This window comes from Apus apus, chromosome 20 (assembly GCF_020740795.1).
Source record: "Apus apus isolate bApuApu2 chromosome 20, bApuApu2.pri.cur, whole genome shotgun sequence".
NCBI lineage: Eukaryota > Metazoa > Chordata > Aves > Apodiformes > Apodidae > Apus > Apus apus.
In genome coordinates, this window is record NC_067301.1 from 448,271 (window position 1) to 464,354 (window position 16,084).

At 55.6% G+C, this 16,084-nt stretch overlaps 2 protein-coding genes across 5 annotated transcripts; one reads left to right on the plus strand and one right to left on the minus strand.

Moving 5' to 3' along the window:
• Positions 1–2,451: 2,451 nt before the first annotated feature.
• PHF13 (PHD finger protein 13) lies at positions 2,452–6,766 on the minus strand. Its single transcript, XM_051637198.1, has 4 exons — positions 6,641–6,766; positions 6,111–6,212; positions 5,171–5,723; positions 2,452–4,784 (listed from the first exon to the last, which is right to left on the minus strand). The coding sequence occupies exons 1-4, from the start codon at positions 6,677–6,679 to the stop codon at positions 4,558–4,560; spliced, it is 921 nt and encodes a 306-aa protein (XP_051493158.1). The 5' UTR covers positions 6,680–6,766; the 3' UTR covers positions 2,452–4,557.
• Positions 6,767–6,905: 139 nt separating this feature from the next.
• KLHL21 (kelch like family member 21) lies at positions 6,906–16,081 on the plus strand. Of its 4 annotated transcripts, none has more exons than XM_051637093.1 (5): positions 6,906–6,971; positions 7,901–8,969; positions 10,245–10,650; positions 13,032–13,104; positions 13,458–16,081. In XM_051637093.1, the coding sequence occupies exons 2-5, from the start codon at positions 7,946–7,948 to the stop codon at positions 13,749–13,751; spliced, it is 1,797 nt and encodes a 598-aa protein (XP_051493053.1). In that variant the 5' UTR covers positions 6,906–6,971; positions 7,901–7,945; the 3' UTR covers positions 13,752–16,081. The 4 variants fall into 4 exon arrangements, with proteins under 4 accessions (XP_051493053.1, XP_051493052.1, XP_051493050.1 ...); XM_051637092.1 differs by having other exon boundaries at positions 6,915–6,999; XM_051637090.1 differs by having other exon boundaries at positions 6,943–7,027.
• Positions 16,082–16,084: the final 3 nt, after the last annotated feature.

Genomic DNA, 16,084 nt, shown 5'->3' on the forward strand with positions numbered 1-16,084 from the left:
CTTCCATGTGAGACAGAGGGAAAGAAAATACCTATCTTGGCAGTTCTTCGTTGTTCTTGACAACTGCTGCCATAGATCATGTCCTGGCATGTGCCTAGCCCCTTGTTCTGTGCAATTGTGGTTCTTTTTGCTCAAGTCTTTGAGAATTGGCTTTCCAAAAGCAGACTTATTTGAGCCAGTCTGAGAGAGGTGTACCCCCTCTCTGAAAATACAAGTTCATACCATTAAGGGGTGTTCACTTGTTCTTACTAAAAACAAACCAAAACTTTTCAGTTGTGACCAGTTCCCTGTGCAGGTTTTGATTTCACCACCAGAGTTCTGTTGGTCTGAAATGAAATATATAATGTGCAATAAATTATATTCAGCCGAAAAGTAGCTCCTATTCCCTTTGCATCTGTAGGACTCTTGGAAATAAGACTCCTGAAAAGCAAGGGTTGCAAATTTTGTAAAGGTAATTGCACCTTCTGTCACATCCTGCTTGCTGACCTCTTTTGATCACTTGTACGTGTAACTGGTAGCTAAATGCTCCCAGAACTGAGAACCAAGTTTTGCATAACCAAGTGCAAAATAGTGACAACACATTTACTGCTAATTACGAAGAAGAATCTCGGCATCACCCTGTATCTAGAAGGTAAATGACACTGGGGAGTGTTTTCCTGAAAAGAGTTTGCACAGTAAAACAATTCTTCTTTCTGACAGTTTCCTGACATACAGTTTCTGCTGTCACAGAAGTGTTTTCTTGTGCATTGTCTACATTAAAATGTAGAGAAATAGTGATGTGATTCTAAAAACTCCTTCAGTACCTCATGGTGCCCCATGGTACTGCTGAACTCGAAAAATAGCAATTCAGAGAGGCAGAGCATGTTGTTCACATCCAGCAGTTACAACCTGTAACAGCAGCATCTTTGGGTGCAAGCTGTAAAATGTCATAGGTCTCTAATTGGCCCGGTAAATTATTAGAATGTATTAGTGTGGGTCTGGTCTGTTCAGCCAGAGCCTTTAAACTGGAAATTCTTGAGGTGGAGTTACAGGTTTAGGATTTACTTCTCAGAGTCTTCCTTTGTCTTCCTGTGTATGCTCTCATCTGTGACAGCCATGCCCCAGGGTGGGAGTCAGAGCTTGGGGCTTCACTTCTGCTGCTAAAACCATCTGGACCTCCTCCCATGCAACTCAGCTGCTGCCTCTGTACATGAGCAGGGCCCAGAGGCAAGCAGGGGCTCTCCTCTTAATCACAGCTCTGTTCTGTTTGGAGACCTGACTGGGTTCTCCTGCCTCCCCCTCTGTGCTGTCTTCCCCCAGCACCTCAGTATTATCTAATTGCAAAGAAGTTTGTGCAAGGGACAGATGAACCTTAACTTTGTACTTTGAACATCTGAATTTGTGACTCTAGTTAAAATAAAATCCCTCACAATCCTGACACAGGTCTTGCCCCATTTCCTGGCTAAACATCATAAAAAGTGTAGAGCTTGTTTTTTCTGCCCGATCAGCCCTCAAAGGATTCAGACTCCTGCTTTTCCCTCCTTCCAGGTACTGAGTGCCCTTCCCCAGCCATGGGGCTGCTGCAGCAGGTTCTCCTCTGCAGTGGGTAAAGCTTCAGCTCCATCTTTGCTTCTCTGCAGTGTCTGTAGTTGTCAAGCGATGCTTAATTGTCCCCACACGGTGGAGTCAGCTGCCTGTCCTGTCTCTCTCCACCCTTGACAGGTACAGGTCAGTCTCCTGCTCATCACTCCAGCCCATCTCAGCCTCTCTTCCTATTGTCTGTCAGTGCAAAGGTTTGAAGAGACTGTAAAAGATCAGCCCCACTTGAGAAACCACCACCTTCAGTATTTCTGCTCTATGAGAAACTGCCATTTTACAGCTACAACTTTTCTGGGCCTTCTGTTTATCACTCTATATAAGACTAAATTACAAATAGAATTAAAATAGACACTATAAGCAACCAGAACTTAGCTTCTTTTAAGATACAATGCCATTTCCAAAGAGTCAAGCCATATTTTAAGTTTGCCATGGTGTTAAGGTTTGAATGCAGCTGGATGAGCAGCAGATCCTTCAGGATGGTGGCACCAAAGCACCAGCATCTCTGTGGTGGTCTGGGGTCCTCAGTGCCACCCTGCAGTCAGGCAGGGAGGGAAGGAGCTCTCCTGCAGAGTTGGGTTTGGTCTGGGTCTGGCTGGGCTGGCCAGTCTGGGCTGATGCAGCACAACTCAAAGGCTGTAGGAGGCTGCAGTGCCCACTCCTTGGGCAAGTGGGACAGGCATGGGGTGTCAAGGAGCAGCTGCTGGAGAGAGAGGTGGGAATACCTGTCAGCACATGCAGGGTTGTTTTGCAGCGCTTCCCACCCATACCCCACTTGGTGTATTGTCCAGGGAAGGGTGCTTGAAGGGTCAGGTCTTGCTGCCACCTGGCACAACTGCTCTACACACCAGTAAATCATAAGAGCAGACTCTTGAGTTCAGAATAAAACAAAATCCTTGTTCACTTGTTTCACAGTTAAGAAAAAAACATGGTTCATTAAAACAGTTTTAATGAAAAAATAAAGTTCTGAATTAAACTATAATTATACATGACTGAAAGTGATGAACTAAGAGGATGGAGATGTTACTTTTTTTTTTCTCTCTGCTGATACTGTAACGTGCTGGACTTGTCAAACACCATCTATTGGGATACATCTGAAAAGGTAACAGAACAAGAGTCACTCACATCAATTAGTATCGAACCTCTGTGAAGAAGAGGCAGTTCACTTGGCAGTTCGCCATTTATCCTGCAAAAGCTTCAGGAACATGTTCCACAGAGGTCCAGTTGAGTTGCAGGCGCTGTAAACACAGAGATACCAATTTTCAGAGCAGGTCCAAACCTTGAGCAGCTCATGACGGGGATCTTCCAAAGCCTTTGTTTGCAGAGTGAAATGGCAGCATTTGAGAACTTTGGTTACTTTTCTGGCTGCAAAGAACAGTCAGGCAGCCATCAGGGGCAAGTCTTTGGCAAACTCCTTGGTGGTTCCATGTAGCTTCTAGAAGGCAGCATACCACAGTCATGGTCTTGAGATTTTACAGAAGTTGGAGCTGGTTTTCAGAACCTAGAGTCAGTTGTTGCAGCCTTGTGTAAAGGGACTTTTATACAGAAGCAGGACTGAAGAACCATTGCACATCAAGCAGCCCTGTGTCAGACGTCTGAAGGAGGGTACCTGTCTCTGGCTGCTGGAAAGACCCGTGGTCATCACCAGGATGCATCTCCTGAAGAGCCAGGGCTCAGATAAGGCGGTGGTCTAACGTGGTGTCTCTGCAGTTCCTGCCAGCATGGCTGGTCTGGCTCCTTCCATGGCACCAGCCAGTGACCCTTCCTTCATGGGCAGCACACGTTGTTCATCAGGCACAACTTCAGAGAATACCACGAAACATCAGCCCAATTTGTGCCACACATGCAGCTGGCTCTGTCTGGCCATCAAGGACCAACGCTGCCATCTCAGTGGCCTCGTCCCTGTCAGGCTTCTGAGGCCCCGTCGAGGAACCACAGTATTGGTGGGGGCTTAGGTGGTCTGTCCACCCCTGCACTGGATGGGTCTTCATTGCACTTCACCTCACTAGCTGCATGGCCTGCATTTGCTTTTATCTGCGTAATTAACAACCAATAGGTTAAAGATTCCATTTTTTTAATCACAAATCCAGTCTTAAACAGTGAAAGCAAAAGTCAGCTCAGCTGTAGTACTCGGATGGAAATGATCAAATCCCAAACGAGGCCTGCCAGGTTCTAAGTTTACTCTGGCCCCTTTTACAGTCCACGTTTGAATTCAGGGCTGAGAAAAGGGAGAGTTGTCATCTTCTTAAAACAGCACCTTGGAGTTTAAGGAGGGGCCGGGAGGCAGAGCACACGGAATCTGCCCCACACACACATTTCAGCCAATCATGCAAAACAGTCACGAAGTATCACGGTAAGAGACCTTCTGGGAAGAACTCCAGTGTGGCTGCTCCCCAGCACTGTCCAGAAGGGCTGCTCTCCTACTCACCAGGCACCAGTCCCCTTTCCACAGCACAAGGCTGGATGACAGAACCCCCTTCTGCCTAGGCCCAGTGCTGTGTGTGCACCAATGCTCCTGTGGAGCCTGAGAATATCTAAGATGGATACATACGGACAATGGGCAGGTATAATATTACATCAAAATTATAACACATGGCCATTTACTTTTCAGACTCTTCACACAGATTCCCTCCAACTCCTCCTCCCTCTGTGGAGGTGGAGGAGTTTCCTAGCACAGAGGTTTGCAGCTTCCTGATGGGATGAGAAAACATACATGGCAAAGGTATTATACATTCCCCAGACACCACCCAGTTCGTATCTGTAACCAGACAAACCCCCCGATCCCAGAGAGCTCGGTCTGTCCCTTGAGCTGATCGGGATCCAGCAGCAGTTCTGGCCCCTCAGCCTCTCCCAGCACCAGCTGCCCATGGCTGGCGATTCCTGTCCCTGCCAGGGGGGCCGGCCGGGCAGCCCCTCAGCCTGAGCAGCAGTTCAGGGAGCTCTCCCGGCTCCCGGCCCACGTAGCAGCTCGTGCCTCCCTCCCTAGTCCAGGAAGCGCCTGCGCGAGCCCGTCCGGGAGCGGTTCGAGCGGCGAATGTCAAACTTGGAGTCCCGGCACTTCTGGCAGATATAGACCTCGGGGACGTTGGACTTGCGGATTTTGGCGCAGGAGAGGTGGATCCAGGTGTGGCACTCGTTGCATTCGATCATTGGCCGCCCGGCAAAAGGCTTCATGCAGAAGCAGGTGACAAGGTCCCATGAGTCGTCATCTGGCAAGAGAAACACGAACGACACTGTTAACAGCCAGCACCTCTCACCCACAACAGGAATTCGCTCTGCTTTTGTGCTAAATAACTACCTGGGTTTCAAAGATGGGCACTTTGCTGATTTTTCCAGGTCTCTCTTGCGTGGGGAGACTCAGCAGTACAAGAGAGGCCATAATCCAGGAAAGAAGAACTGGCTGCTTCTATAAAGTCGCAGCTTTTCACTCAGTTTATTGCAGAAGAAGCTAACCAGCCCCCCTTCCCCCTGAAAATCCAGCAGCTCCTGGATTCTGCCCAGGCAGCACACCTCTGCATTATGCTATAGGTAAAGTACCAATGAGATACCATTGCTTCCGCCTGGCTGATCCTCTTCCGACAGCCAGGCCACCCACCTGAATCCACCATGATGTCCTCGTCGTCCCCAGTGCCATCCTCATCCCGGAAGACCACCTGCTTGCCCTGCCGAATGACTGTCCTCTTGCCCACGCTCTGGATCTCCACTGCCTGCTCGGCCGTGCTGGCGGGGTAGGAGACACTGGACGGAGTGTCAGAGTCCCAGACAGAGCCGTGCTCGGCTGCAGACTGCGGGTCACCCTCAGACGAGGGGCTCAGCGGCGTCTCCACATAAGAGTCCTCTGCCTCCAGCTCCAGCAGCTTCTCCTCATAGTCCTCCTCTGCTGACACCTCTGTTTCCCTCCTCTTCAGCTTTTTCTTCTTCCTGATCTTGTCGATTTGCTTTCTCTCCGGCAGGAAGTTGCTGGGTTTTGCCCGCTGGAACAGGGAACCGTACGGTTTCGCTCGCTTAAGCTGACTGAAGTTCTTTCTGTTCTTGGTGGGCAGGGAAACGGAAGAGGGGACGTCATTGAAGCGGGGATCCCAGCTATCGCTGTCAATCGTGCCTCCGGTGCTGTTGGGAGGGCTGGGGCTGTTCCTCAGCGGCGTTTCCTGGAAAACGTTGAGGAAGCAGACGGAAACATTACCCGGGAGCCGAGTCGCGTGCGGCGCTGCGCCCTGTCCCCGGGGGCACGGCCGGGCCCGCCCAGGCCCGGCTCCCACAGGGATCTCCCGGTGGGCGGAGCCGCAGCCCCAGGAGCGATCCCGGGCCCCGTGCTGCTTCACCCCGCCCAGAGAGCAGCCCCCCCAGGCCCCGGCCCACCCCTTAAGGCCCTCCCAGCTACGATGGTTCCCCCTTTTGTCTCGGGGACACGGCGCGGAGGCGCAGCCTCCCCGCAGCGGCCGATTGCACAGAAACGCCCGCGGCCGCTGCTGCGGGGACCCGCCGCGGCCCCGGAGCCGGCCCCGCCCGCTGCCCGGAGCCCCCGCGCCCCTCACCTCCTGCGGGTACGGGATGTAGCCGGCGTAGGCCAGGACGAAGGTGCAGAACTTGTTGAAGTCTTCCACGGTGCGGTGCCGCCGGGAGGCAGGGGAGAAGTCCTGCGGAGGACGGGGCGGGGGGGTCAGCGGCGGCCGCGGGGCCGGGCACGGCGGGGGGAGGTGCCGCCGCTCCCCGCAGCCGGGCCCCGCCCGCCGCCGCTCCCCGCGCCTCCCCACCCCCACCCCCCGCGGCGGTGGTACCGGGCAGCGCCGCCGCCCCGCTCCCTCCCCCCCAGCCCGCCCCCTCACACACCCCCGGTGTCGGTACCGGGCCCTCAGACGGGCCGCCCCCCGGCAGGACACGGCGGGGAGAGCCGCCGCCATTCCTGTCCCCGGCGCTCCGCGCTCAGGCGGCACAAGATCGCCTCGGCCCCGCGGCGGGGCGACTGCGAGGAGCGGGCACCGGCGGCCGGGCCGGGCCGGGCCGGGCCGGGTCAGGCGGCGGGAGACGCCCCCCCCCCCCCTGCCCCCACGGGACTCCAGCTCACCTCCGGGGCGAACGGGGAAGCGCAGGAGTCGGAGTCCATGTCCCGGCGCGGGAGGAGGGGCCGGGGCAGCGGCGGCGGCGGCGACCGGGCAGCGCCGACACCCGCGAACCGCTCGGTACCGGCGGGAGGCGGCGAAGGGGCGGCCGCCCGCGCAGGGGCTGCTGGGAACGGTAGTCCGCCAGCGCGGGGAATGCTGGGAGCTGTAGTCCTCCCGCGCGAGGGCTGCCGGGAGCTGTAGTCCGGGCGTGCGCGGTGGCGGCCGCGGGGGCTGCCGGGAGCGCGGCGGGGCCGGCGGGGCGCGGTCGGGCCGGGCACCGGCAGGAGAGGAGAGGTGAGCTGCGCGGGCACCGGCAGGAGGGGTGAGCTGCGCGGGCACCGGCAGGAGGGGTGAGCTGCGCGGGCACCGGGCGGCGGGGGCGGATTGAAGGACCTGGGCGGCCGGGCCGGTTGGACGGGAGCGGCAGCAGCGGGCGGGGCGGCTCACCGGCCGCCGCAGCGTCCGGGCCGCGGGGCGATGGCGGCCCCGGGGCGCCGCGGGCACAACGCGGGGCCCGGCGAGGGGCTTGAGCAGCAGCTGCCGTGTCCTCGGAGGCTTTAGGGCTTGTCTCCCCGTTAAACCGCCGTTTCCGTCGGGTTTCCGCTCCTGGCGAGAAGTGCGGTTTGTTTTCTACCTGGAGGAGTCCTGTCCCGCACCCACAAGGGCTCTCCCGAGCGTCACCGGGGCTGCACCGGGCCGTTGCACCCAGAAAGGTTGAAAATGCCGCGAGTTTAGCGACGGGAACTCCCGGGTGAACTTCCAGCGTCTTCATCTGCCTGGAAGCGACCGGCGGGAGGGCGGGACACCAGCCTGGCGCTTTGGGCTTGGGGCAGCCGCGCCTCGCCCGGTAACGGGCAGCGCCGGGGGTTAGAGAGCCGGGTCCCGGAACGTCCCTTCGCCTTTTGAGGAGAACCCCGGGGCTGCTCCATCTGGGCCCCCGCCCGAAAGCCGTGGGGTTCGAGGGCAGCGTTTCAAGGCTATCGGGTGTACCAGGCTCTGCCCGGCCCTTGCGGGGCTTCCTTAATCCTGGGAAACTTCAACACGGGCTGCTTAGAAATATAATTAGACCGAGCGGGGAAGCTGCTGGCAGCACCGGCGTGTTATGCAACTGCTGCGCCGCTGGGACAGGGAATGTTTTCGAGGGCTGTTTAGTTTGTCCCGTTTCGCAGCCAGGGGAGGTTTCCCCCTGTGCTAACCCTCCTGCCCTTTTCTTTGTCCCGTAGGCTGCTCTCTGGGCTGACAAGCAGGTGCTCCCGCACGGGCGCGGCATGGCAGCGAGCACGGCCGGCGGGACGGCGGCGGCGGCGGCGGAGGAGCCGGCACATGCGGTGTCCCTGCTGCGGGGCCTGAGCGCGCTGCGGGCCGAGCGGAGCCTGCTGGACGTGACGGTGGTGGCCGGAGGCCGCGAGTTCGGGGCGCACCGCGCCGTCCTGGCCGCCGCCTCCGGCTACTTCCGCGCCATGTTCGGCGGGGCGCTGCGGGAGGCGCGGGCCGAGCGGGTGCGGCTGCACGGCGTGGAGCCCGAGTGCCTGGCGCGGCTCCTCGATTTCGCCTACACCGGCCGGGTGGGCGGGCTGGGCCCCGACATCGCCGAGCGCCTGCTGCGCGCTGCCGACCTGCTGCAGTTCCCCGCCGTCAAGGAGGCGTGCGGCACCTGGCTGGCGCGGCAGCTGGAGCCCGCCAACGCCCTGGACATGCAGGACTTCGCCGAGGCCTTTGCCTGCCCGGCGCTGGCCGCCGCCGCGCACCGCTTCGTCCTGCGGCACGTGGGGGAGCTGGGCGCGCAGCTGGAGCGGCTGCCGCTGCCGCGCCTGCTCTCCTACCTGCGGGACGACGGGCTCTGCGTCCCCAAGGAGGAGGCCGCCTTCCAGCTGGCGCTGCGCTGGGTGCGCGCTGACCCCGCCGCCCGCGCCCCGCTGCTGCCCCAGCTCCTGGCTCACGTCCGCCTGCCCTTCGTGCGCCGCTTCTACCTGCTGGCCCACGTAGAGGGCGAGCCGCTGGTGGCCCGCTGCCCGCCCTGCCTGCGCCTGCTGCGCGAGGCCCGGGACTTCCAGGCCGCCCGCCTCGACCGCCACGACCGAGGCCCCTGTGCCCGCATGCGGCCCCGGCCCTCCACTGGCCTGGCCGAGATCCTGGTCCTTGTCGGCGGCTGCGACCGCGACTGCGACGAGCTTGTCACCGTCGACTGCTACAACCCGCGCACCGGCCACTGGCGCTACCTGGCTGAGTTCCCCGAGCACCTGGGCGGGGGCTACAGCGTCGCTGCGCTGGGCAATGACATCTACGTCACCGGTAAGTGAAAACGCGTGGGGTCTGGCAGCAAGACTGGGCTTTTCTTGGGGTAGTGGAGTCTGAACTGCTGCTCAGGGGACAGGCCTGGGGAGTCCCGCAGTTGGGGCTGGATTTAGCAGCTGGTCTCAGTCCAGGAGGTATTTTGTCATGACTAATGCTCCTGAGCACGTGGGCAGAAGTCATGGATCTTGCACTGGTGGAAGTTTCTAACTTCCCACTCTGGGGGGCAGGAGTGACTTAAGAGGGTCTTGGATTTCTTTCTGTGAAGATGGTATTTGGGTTCAAGGCTCCATGAATCTCAAGCTGAGCATGTGCTCCAGGCAGAGGCATGTCAGAAAGTCCCAGGTTCCTCATCCAGCCAGTGCCTGTGAGTCACAGTACCATCCCGAGAGCATATTCTGCCTCCCCAGCCTGCTGGGCCTATAATTACTCCAGTCAAGGTGACACAGATGTGTAAATTTGGCTGTTAATCTGCATGTGGATGCCTCCTTTAAATGACATCCCTGCAGCTGGAGTGGCAGCCCTGCCGTGGCCTGGGAAACCAGGTGCTGCAGAGCAATTTGCTCCAGATGCACAGGGCATGCTGAGGAAAGCTTGAAGAGCAGGGCAAATGCAGGTGAACAGAAAACTCGTCTTTAATCACGAGCAGAAAACAAGGCTCTGCTTTAAGGGCAGGGCTTTAAAAGTGGTGGGCTGCCACACAGCTGGTTTGTACCCTCATGTCCCATGGGAGCTTTCTGGGGCAATTCTGGGGGTGCCAATCCAGGTGGTTTGGTGAGGCTGCTGATGGGATCCTCAGTCAGTCTGTGCAGTGTCAGTGGTGGCCTGGGCAGCAGGAGGGCTGGGAGGCCTCTGAGCTGCTGGCAGCAGGCACTGGGGAGGGCTGGTCTCTGCTGTGTCACAGCAGCTCCTGGACAGTAAAATGGGGAAGAGAACAATTATTTGGGAGGATGGAGGTAGTCAAACCTGGGAGACTTATTTGGAGTTGTGGCTGAGTACAGGTTAGGAACGACAGGAGAAATCCTCCCTGGCTCGCTGGGAGAGAAACAGTACAAAGCTTCCCTAAGAACCCTCACACTGCACACTGTTGTGGTCCCTCAGTACTGAAATATTTTCATAAGGTACGGCCACGGGAAGCAAAAGGTGCACGTGGGTTTAAAGAAGGTGTAGCTGGAAGACACAGCAGAAATCCCAGTCCCACCCCAGGCCCTCTCCTCCGTCACCCCATGGTAGTTCCCTTTGTGAAAGCAGACTCTGAGCCATGCTGTGCTGCAGGGGGGTCAGATGGATCCAGGCTGTATGACTGTGTCTGGAGGTACAACTCCAGTGTCAACGAGTGGACGGAGGTGTCTCCTATGCTGAAGGCCAGAGAGTACCACAGCTCCACGGTCCTGGACGGGCTCCTGTACGTGATCGCCTCAGACAGCACGGAGCGTTACGACCACACGGTGGACAGCTGGGAGGCCCTGCAGCCCATGCTCTACCCTATGGACAACTGCTCCACCACCTCCTGCCGCGGCAAGCTGTTTGCCATTGGCTCCCTGGCTGGCAAAGAGTCCATGGTTATGCAGTGCTACGACCCCGACAGCGACCTCTGGTCCCTTGTCAACTGTGGCCACCTGCCTCCCTGGTCCTTTGCCCCAAAGACCGTCACTCTTAACGGCCTCATGTACTTCATACGGTGAGTACCGGCAGCGATCGCCCCCCGCCCTGGTCCCCGCTGGGCAAGCCCAGGGCTTCCCTGGGAAGGTGTGTGGAGTCTGCAGGTGGTCGTACGAGGGCGCTGGGTGGGGGAAGTGCAGCAGTGCTTCCTGTGATGGTGCAGGTGGGTCTGTAAACCTTATTCCTTCTGTCCTAGTTAGACCTCAAAGAACGACACTTAAAATTGTACAAAATTGTCTGAATCTAAACCCACAGGCTGGGGAATAGCCAGGTATAGAACTGGCTGAAGTCAGCAGTGCTGCTTGGAAATAAACTTCTCAGTTTTCTTGGCTTCTGGTTCAGCCCCCTTGTTGCTATAAATAACTGAGTAAGCTCCAAGAAACTGTTAAACTGTAGCACAGGAGAGGACATCCTCCATCTCTGCTGAGATAAGAGAACTGAAGATAAAATGATTGGTCACTATTTTTAAACACCTTTCCAAATTGGGACTTAATTACCCATCTGAAGCTGTCCTGGTGGTGCAAACACTTCGGTTATCCACTTAATTAAAAATAACCGGAAAGGCATGCTAGCACTGAAGTGTTTGAGCCTTGTGTGTTGACTCTGAGCAAACATAGACTTCTCTGATGGCCTCCAGACACTTTCCTTTTTTTAATCTCTTCTTGGCTTTGCATAAAGCAGCAACTTCTACCCAGGACCTTTTATTTGATTTATTTGGGTTCAGCCGAGTGTCTTGGTTCCTGGCAGTTGTTTGCAGGTCACAGGCTGGGTCAGCTGCCTCTCAGTGAGTACTGGCAGGGCTGTCCTAGCTGTTCTGCTGCTCATCACAAGCCAGTTCTGTAGGTTTTCCTTTGTCTTATTTTAAAATACGGATGAGTGACACTTCAGGATTTCTGATTGCTTAGGCATCTGCAGGAGTTAATGAGGAGATTATTTGGGTTGGGTTTTTCTCCCCTTATTTCACTTGCTGCACATTGGCTGCAGCTCTGTTTAAAGCTGTGAGACAATCCTTGCGTTATCTTTTTGACTTGCTGCTGTTGGTCACGGGAAGCGTCATGAACAGCAGCCGTTCTCCCAGGTACAAACAGCCTGGCCAGTGTTTTGTTCCTGGGCTCTGTCCCAAGGCAGGTTCCAGCTCTTTGTTCTGTGCAGTTCTGAGGAAGAAAGGTTAGAGTTGCAGCTCCGTGGCGCTCGCAGCACTCACTTACATGTGCCTGCATTAAAGATGTTTTGCTCAGGTGAATGTCAGTCAGTTCCAGGTGCATCACAAAAGCAACACAAACAAAAGAGGCTGGTGTTGAAGCATGTGGGTGCTTTAGGAGCTCTCGTCCAGAGTGGAAGCAGGCTGTCCCACAGTGTGCACCTCAGCTTCCCTTCAGGCTTAGCAGACAAATTTCTGATGTTGTGGTTTGCTAAACACACACTAATGTTGTAGGTGAGATTTCTTATTTGTTTTCACTCTCTCCCCTGCTCAGATTCACGTCAGCAATTGACAGCAACATTCGTCACCCACACAATGCACGGCAGTGCACGAGAAATCATGGTGGATACAAAGACAGTAAAATATTCCTTGCAGCCTTTTGAATCTGGCTGTAACAGCCCTGTCTTGGAGTGACTGACAGCACTTCTCGGGCAGCCTGACCTTGTCCCCTTCACATTCTTGTGTCAGCAGCGCGTATTTCTGCGTCGCAAACATCCCTCACCTGTCGCTGTCGCCTCCTGCCTCATGAGCAGAGTGGGTGAGAGGAGCCTTGGGGGATTAGGCTGCCCCGTCAGCTCCCCTCTTACAGTCCTCCAGCCCATCTAAATTTGGCATTGGCAAAAAATTGAAGCAGTGGGGATGCTGTTACTTTGAAGTGTGTGGAGGGTCAAGGATCTCGAGAACACCAGTAACTTTTCTTCCAGACCCTGAAGTGCCTGGCACCAAAGGCACATGTGACTGAGAAATGCAGGCTTGCAGAAGGTTGGTCTGTGAACACACCTTCTGTAGATGCAGATGTGAAAAAAATACTAGATTTGAGAAAGCCCTTGGGTTGTGCAGTCATTTTGGACCAGCAGTGGTGTGGCTGCATGCTGGGCTCTGAGGTGGGGGGGGTCACAGTCCAGAGCTCCTGCACCGATGTGGTAGGTGTGCAGTGTGCCTGCCTGCTTCGTGGGTGGGGCTGCAGCAGGGATGTCCCCAGCATGTTCTGGGGTTGAACAGGGGTGCTGGCACAGGAGAAGCCCAAGCTGGGTTCTGCATCGAGACCCACGCCTTCATACAGGAACCTTTGGTCTCGGATGCAAGTCATGAGGTTGGAGCAGAGGTGCTCAAGCAGCATTTCAGATTGTTGAACTGGGGTTTCACAAGGCAGAAGGTTTTTCGAATGCATAGGAGTAATTTTGTGTTATCTTCCACAGAGATGACTCAGCTGAAGTGGATGTTTACAATCCAGCAAAAAATGAGTGGGACAAAATCCCTGCCATGCTTCAGGTAGGACACTTACCGACCTACTGGATGCCTGTTGGTGTTAAAAATCGGCTTAATTTACCTTTGGAAACCAGGTGCTCTTTCCATTATAACCCCTTGCAAACAGAGGGCATTTAAGCCTATCACAGTCACCTGGAAGAAAAAATCCTGGATTGCAGTTGTGTGGAGCTGGATGTCCAGCCCAGCAGGCAGAGCTGAGCGGAGCTGGAAAACTCCATCTCCTCTGGGTGCCGGAGACTGGCTGTGGGAGGTGGGCCCTGAGCCCTGGCCAGGCCAGTACATGACACCTTCATTGTCTGCCTAATTGGGCAGAACCTCCTTTCCAGTTGTTGAGTCTATTTATTTTTAAATTGTAGGTTCACGTTGGGGGGAGCGTGGCCGTGCTCGGTGGGAAGCTGTATGTGTCTGGTGGCTACGACAACACGTTTGAACTCTCGGATGTCTTGGAAGCCTATGACCCCGAGACGCGGATGTGGAGCGTGGTGGGCCAACTCCCTGAGCCCATCTTCTGGCACGGCAGCGTCAGCATATTCCGGCAGTTCATGCCAGAGACCACACAGGAGGACGACAGCATCACTCTGGACAACAGCATCAACTTGAACAGGCAGCGCCAAAACCTCCACAGCCAGAACCTTAACGAGCTTCGTTAGCAGGGGAAGGTGCAGTTCCCCTGACTCGATGCGAGTTCCATATCCACAACCAGTGTTGCTTTGAGAGGGGCAGAGGCAAACCAGTGCTTGGAAACAGACATGTACTAATCATAGAGGGAGTGAAAACTGCTTGATGTGCTGCTGCAGAACTGCAGCTGTGAGGCCTCTGCTGTGGCGTCCCTCAGCCCTTCTCTGGGGTAAAGGCGGCGCGCTGCCCCAGAGGAGACCCAGAGGTGGGCTCTGAGGAAAGCCATCCAGTTGGACATCACTGCAGCTCACAGCTTTGGTCAGATGCCTCTCACTGGGGACTCCTTCACCCTGTAACGCTTTCTTTGCCACCAAACTCCTTTCTTCAGTTTCTTTTTCAGGAGGGGTCTGTCTGGTAGGATGATGGTCCGGACCCCCACCTCTGTGCTGTGCCTCAGAGGGAGGCAAAGCTGTGCACCCCTTCTGCCTGGGGGGGAAGGTCTCCCCATGAGAGCTGGGTCAATATGAGAGCACAGCCCTCCCTGTCCTGTTGCCGTGGTCCCCAGTTCCTGCTCATGCCTTCAGAAGAGACAGACCCCCTGTAGCAAGGCTCTCACCAAGGCATGTTATGAAGCTTTACTTTTCCCTTTGAACTTCCATTCTTCCTCTATTTGATGGGTTTTTTAAGTTGCAGCATTAAAACTTTTGCAGGTACTTGTTTTCCAGCTCTTCCTAGAAAAGCACTTTTTCCTTCTAAGAAATGCCCTTATTTATCTTTTAATCACATCCTCACAGCTAATTGCTTTTATTTCTGACCACCCCAGCTGTTCCCCCCTGTAAGGGTAAGCGGAGAGGCAGGGAGCAGCTCCTGGGGCTGGCAGCTGCTGCCCAGGCACAAGCTGTTCCCCTTACCAGCGCCTCGGGGCTTGCTGATAGCAGGGCTGAACTAGCCAGAAAAAGCTGTTGCATGTGGCAAAGGCCTGTTGCTGTTGGTTCTCCTGTGCAGACCTCTCAGGTGCTCTGGTGCCCTCATGCAATGAGGGCGAGTGTTTATTTCTTCACCGTTTTGAAGGGCTGAAGTCTGCATTGTACAATTATAGAAAAAATCCCAATTTACTAGGAAAGGCAAGTGCAGCTTCCTTGGGAGGTTCACGACAGCCTTGCAGAATTGCTGGTGCTCTTTAGATACCCTGATGCAGAATTGCTTTAAAATGCACCACCAGGCCTTGGGAGGGGTCTCGTGCCTGATGTGCCTCCAGTGTGCAGGAGCTCTCGGGATGTGGGCAATTGGAAAATGCTGCTGAGGTGTTTTGGTAAAGGGGTAGGAGTAGCCAGAGTGTTGCAGATTGAAAAGTAGTTATTTTAGGGAAATTTTTTTATTGTTTTTGTTTGGGGTTTGCTGTTTTTTGGCCTGTGTAAGAGTTGCCTTTTTACTCGCCCAAGTGACCTAGCTGGCTTGGGCTGCAGTTCCTGTCTGTGCTGCAGAGAAGCCTCCTGCAGTTAGCTGGTAGATTATCAGCTCACCCGGAGGAGCCTGGCGCCTCGGGAAAGCTGTGGTGAGAGAAGGGCTGCAGTGCTGGCTGGGGCATTGGCCTTTTCCATCTTTTGTGTTTAAGCGGTAGGAAACAAAAAGGAGTTGAAACTCAGTGCAGAGATGGAAAGCCCGTGTACTGGATTGCAGGCCTCTGGCTTGCCCTCGGACTGACCAGTGTCAGAGCCCCACCTCCACGTCAGCATCTTCACAGCTTTAACAGAATCTGGTTTGCCTTGAGTGCTGTTTTCTGCCACGCTTCTCAGCTGCGGAGCTTGGAAGGCTGCTCACGACATCTGGGCTGTTCTCCAAGTCTGAAACTTTGACAGTGCCTTGAAAGTGCCGCGTGCCGGCAGAGGATCACGGAGGAGCCGCGGCAGCCTCTGTGTTTAACACCATCCCCGGTGCTGCTGCGGGCGGGGGCGCCCCTGGACCCCGGGCAGGAGAACGTGCTGGGGTCCATGACTCAGGACGGCTCCTTCGCCTCTGGGAGCAACGGCCACGGAGCTGCACCCCTGCGGCGCCGCGCCCGGCAGCGCTGCTGAAGCGTGTGGCAGAGCGAGGTATCAATGCTGAACTATAAATAGTGCGCACGCTCGGCTCGTGCTGTAGCGCTCGCTGCTGGACCTGCCACCCCCAGATTCCTCACCTGCTCAACAGTTATGGATCTGTATTTATTTTTTGTAAGACTCATTGTGTTCAAGTCCTTGAGTACAGTTTAAATACCATCCTTTGAAACAAAGGCATTTTATGTTTACAGATAATGTATTTTTATTCTCATAGTTTTAAATTTACTTGCAGCAGTGAAGTTAAATAAAATACGTTACATCAATCT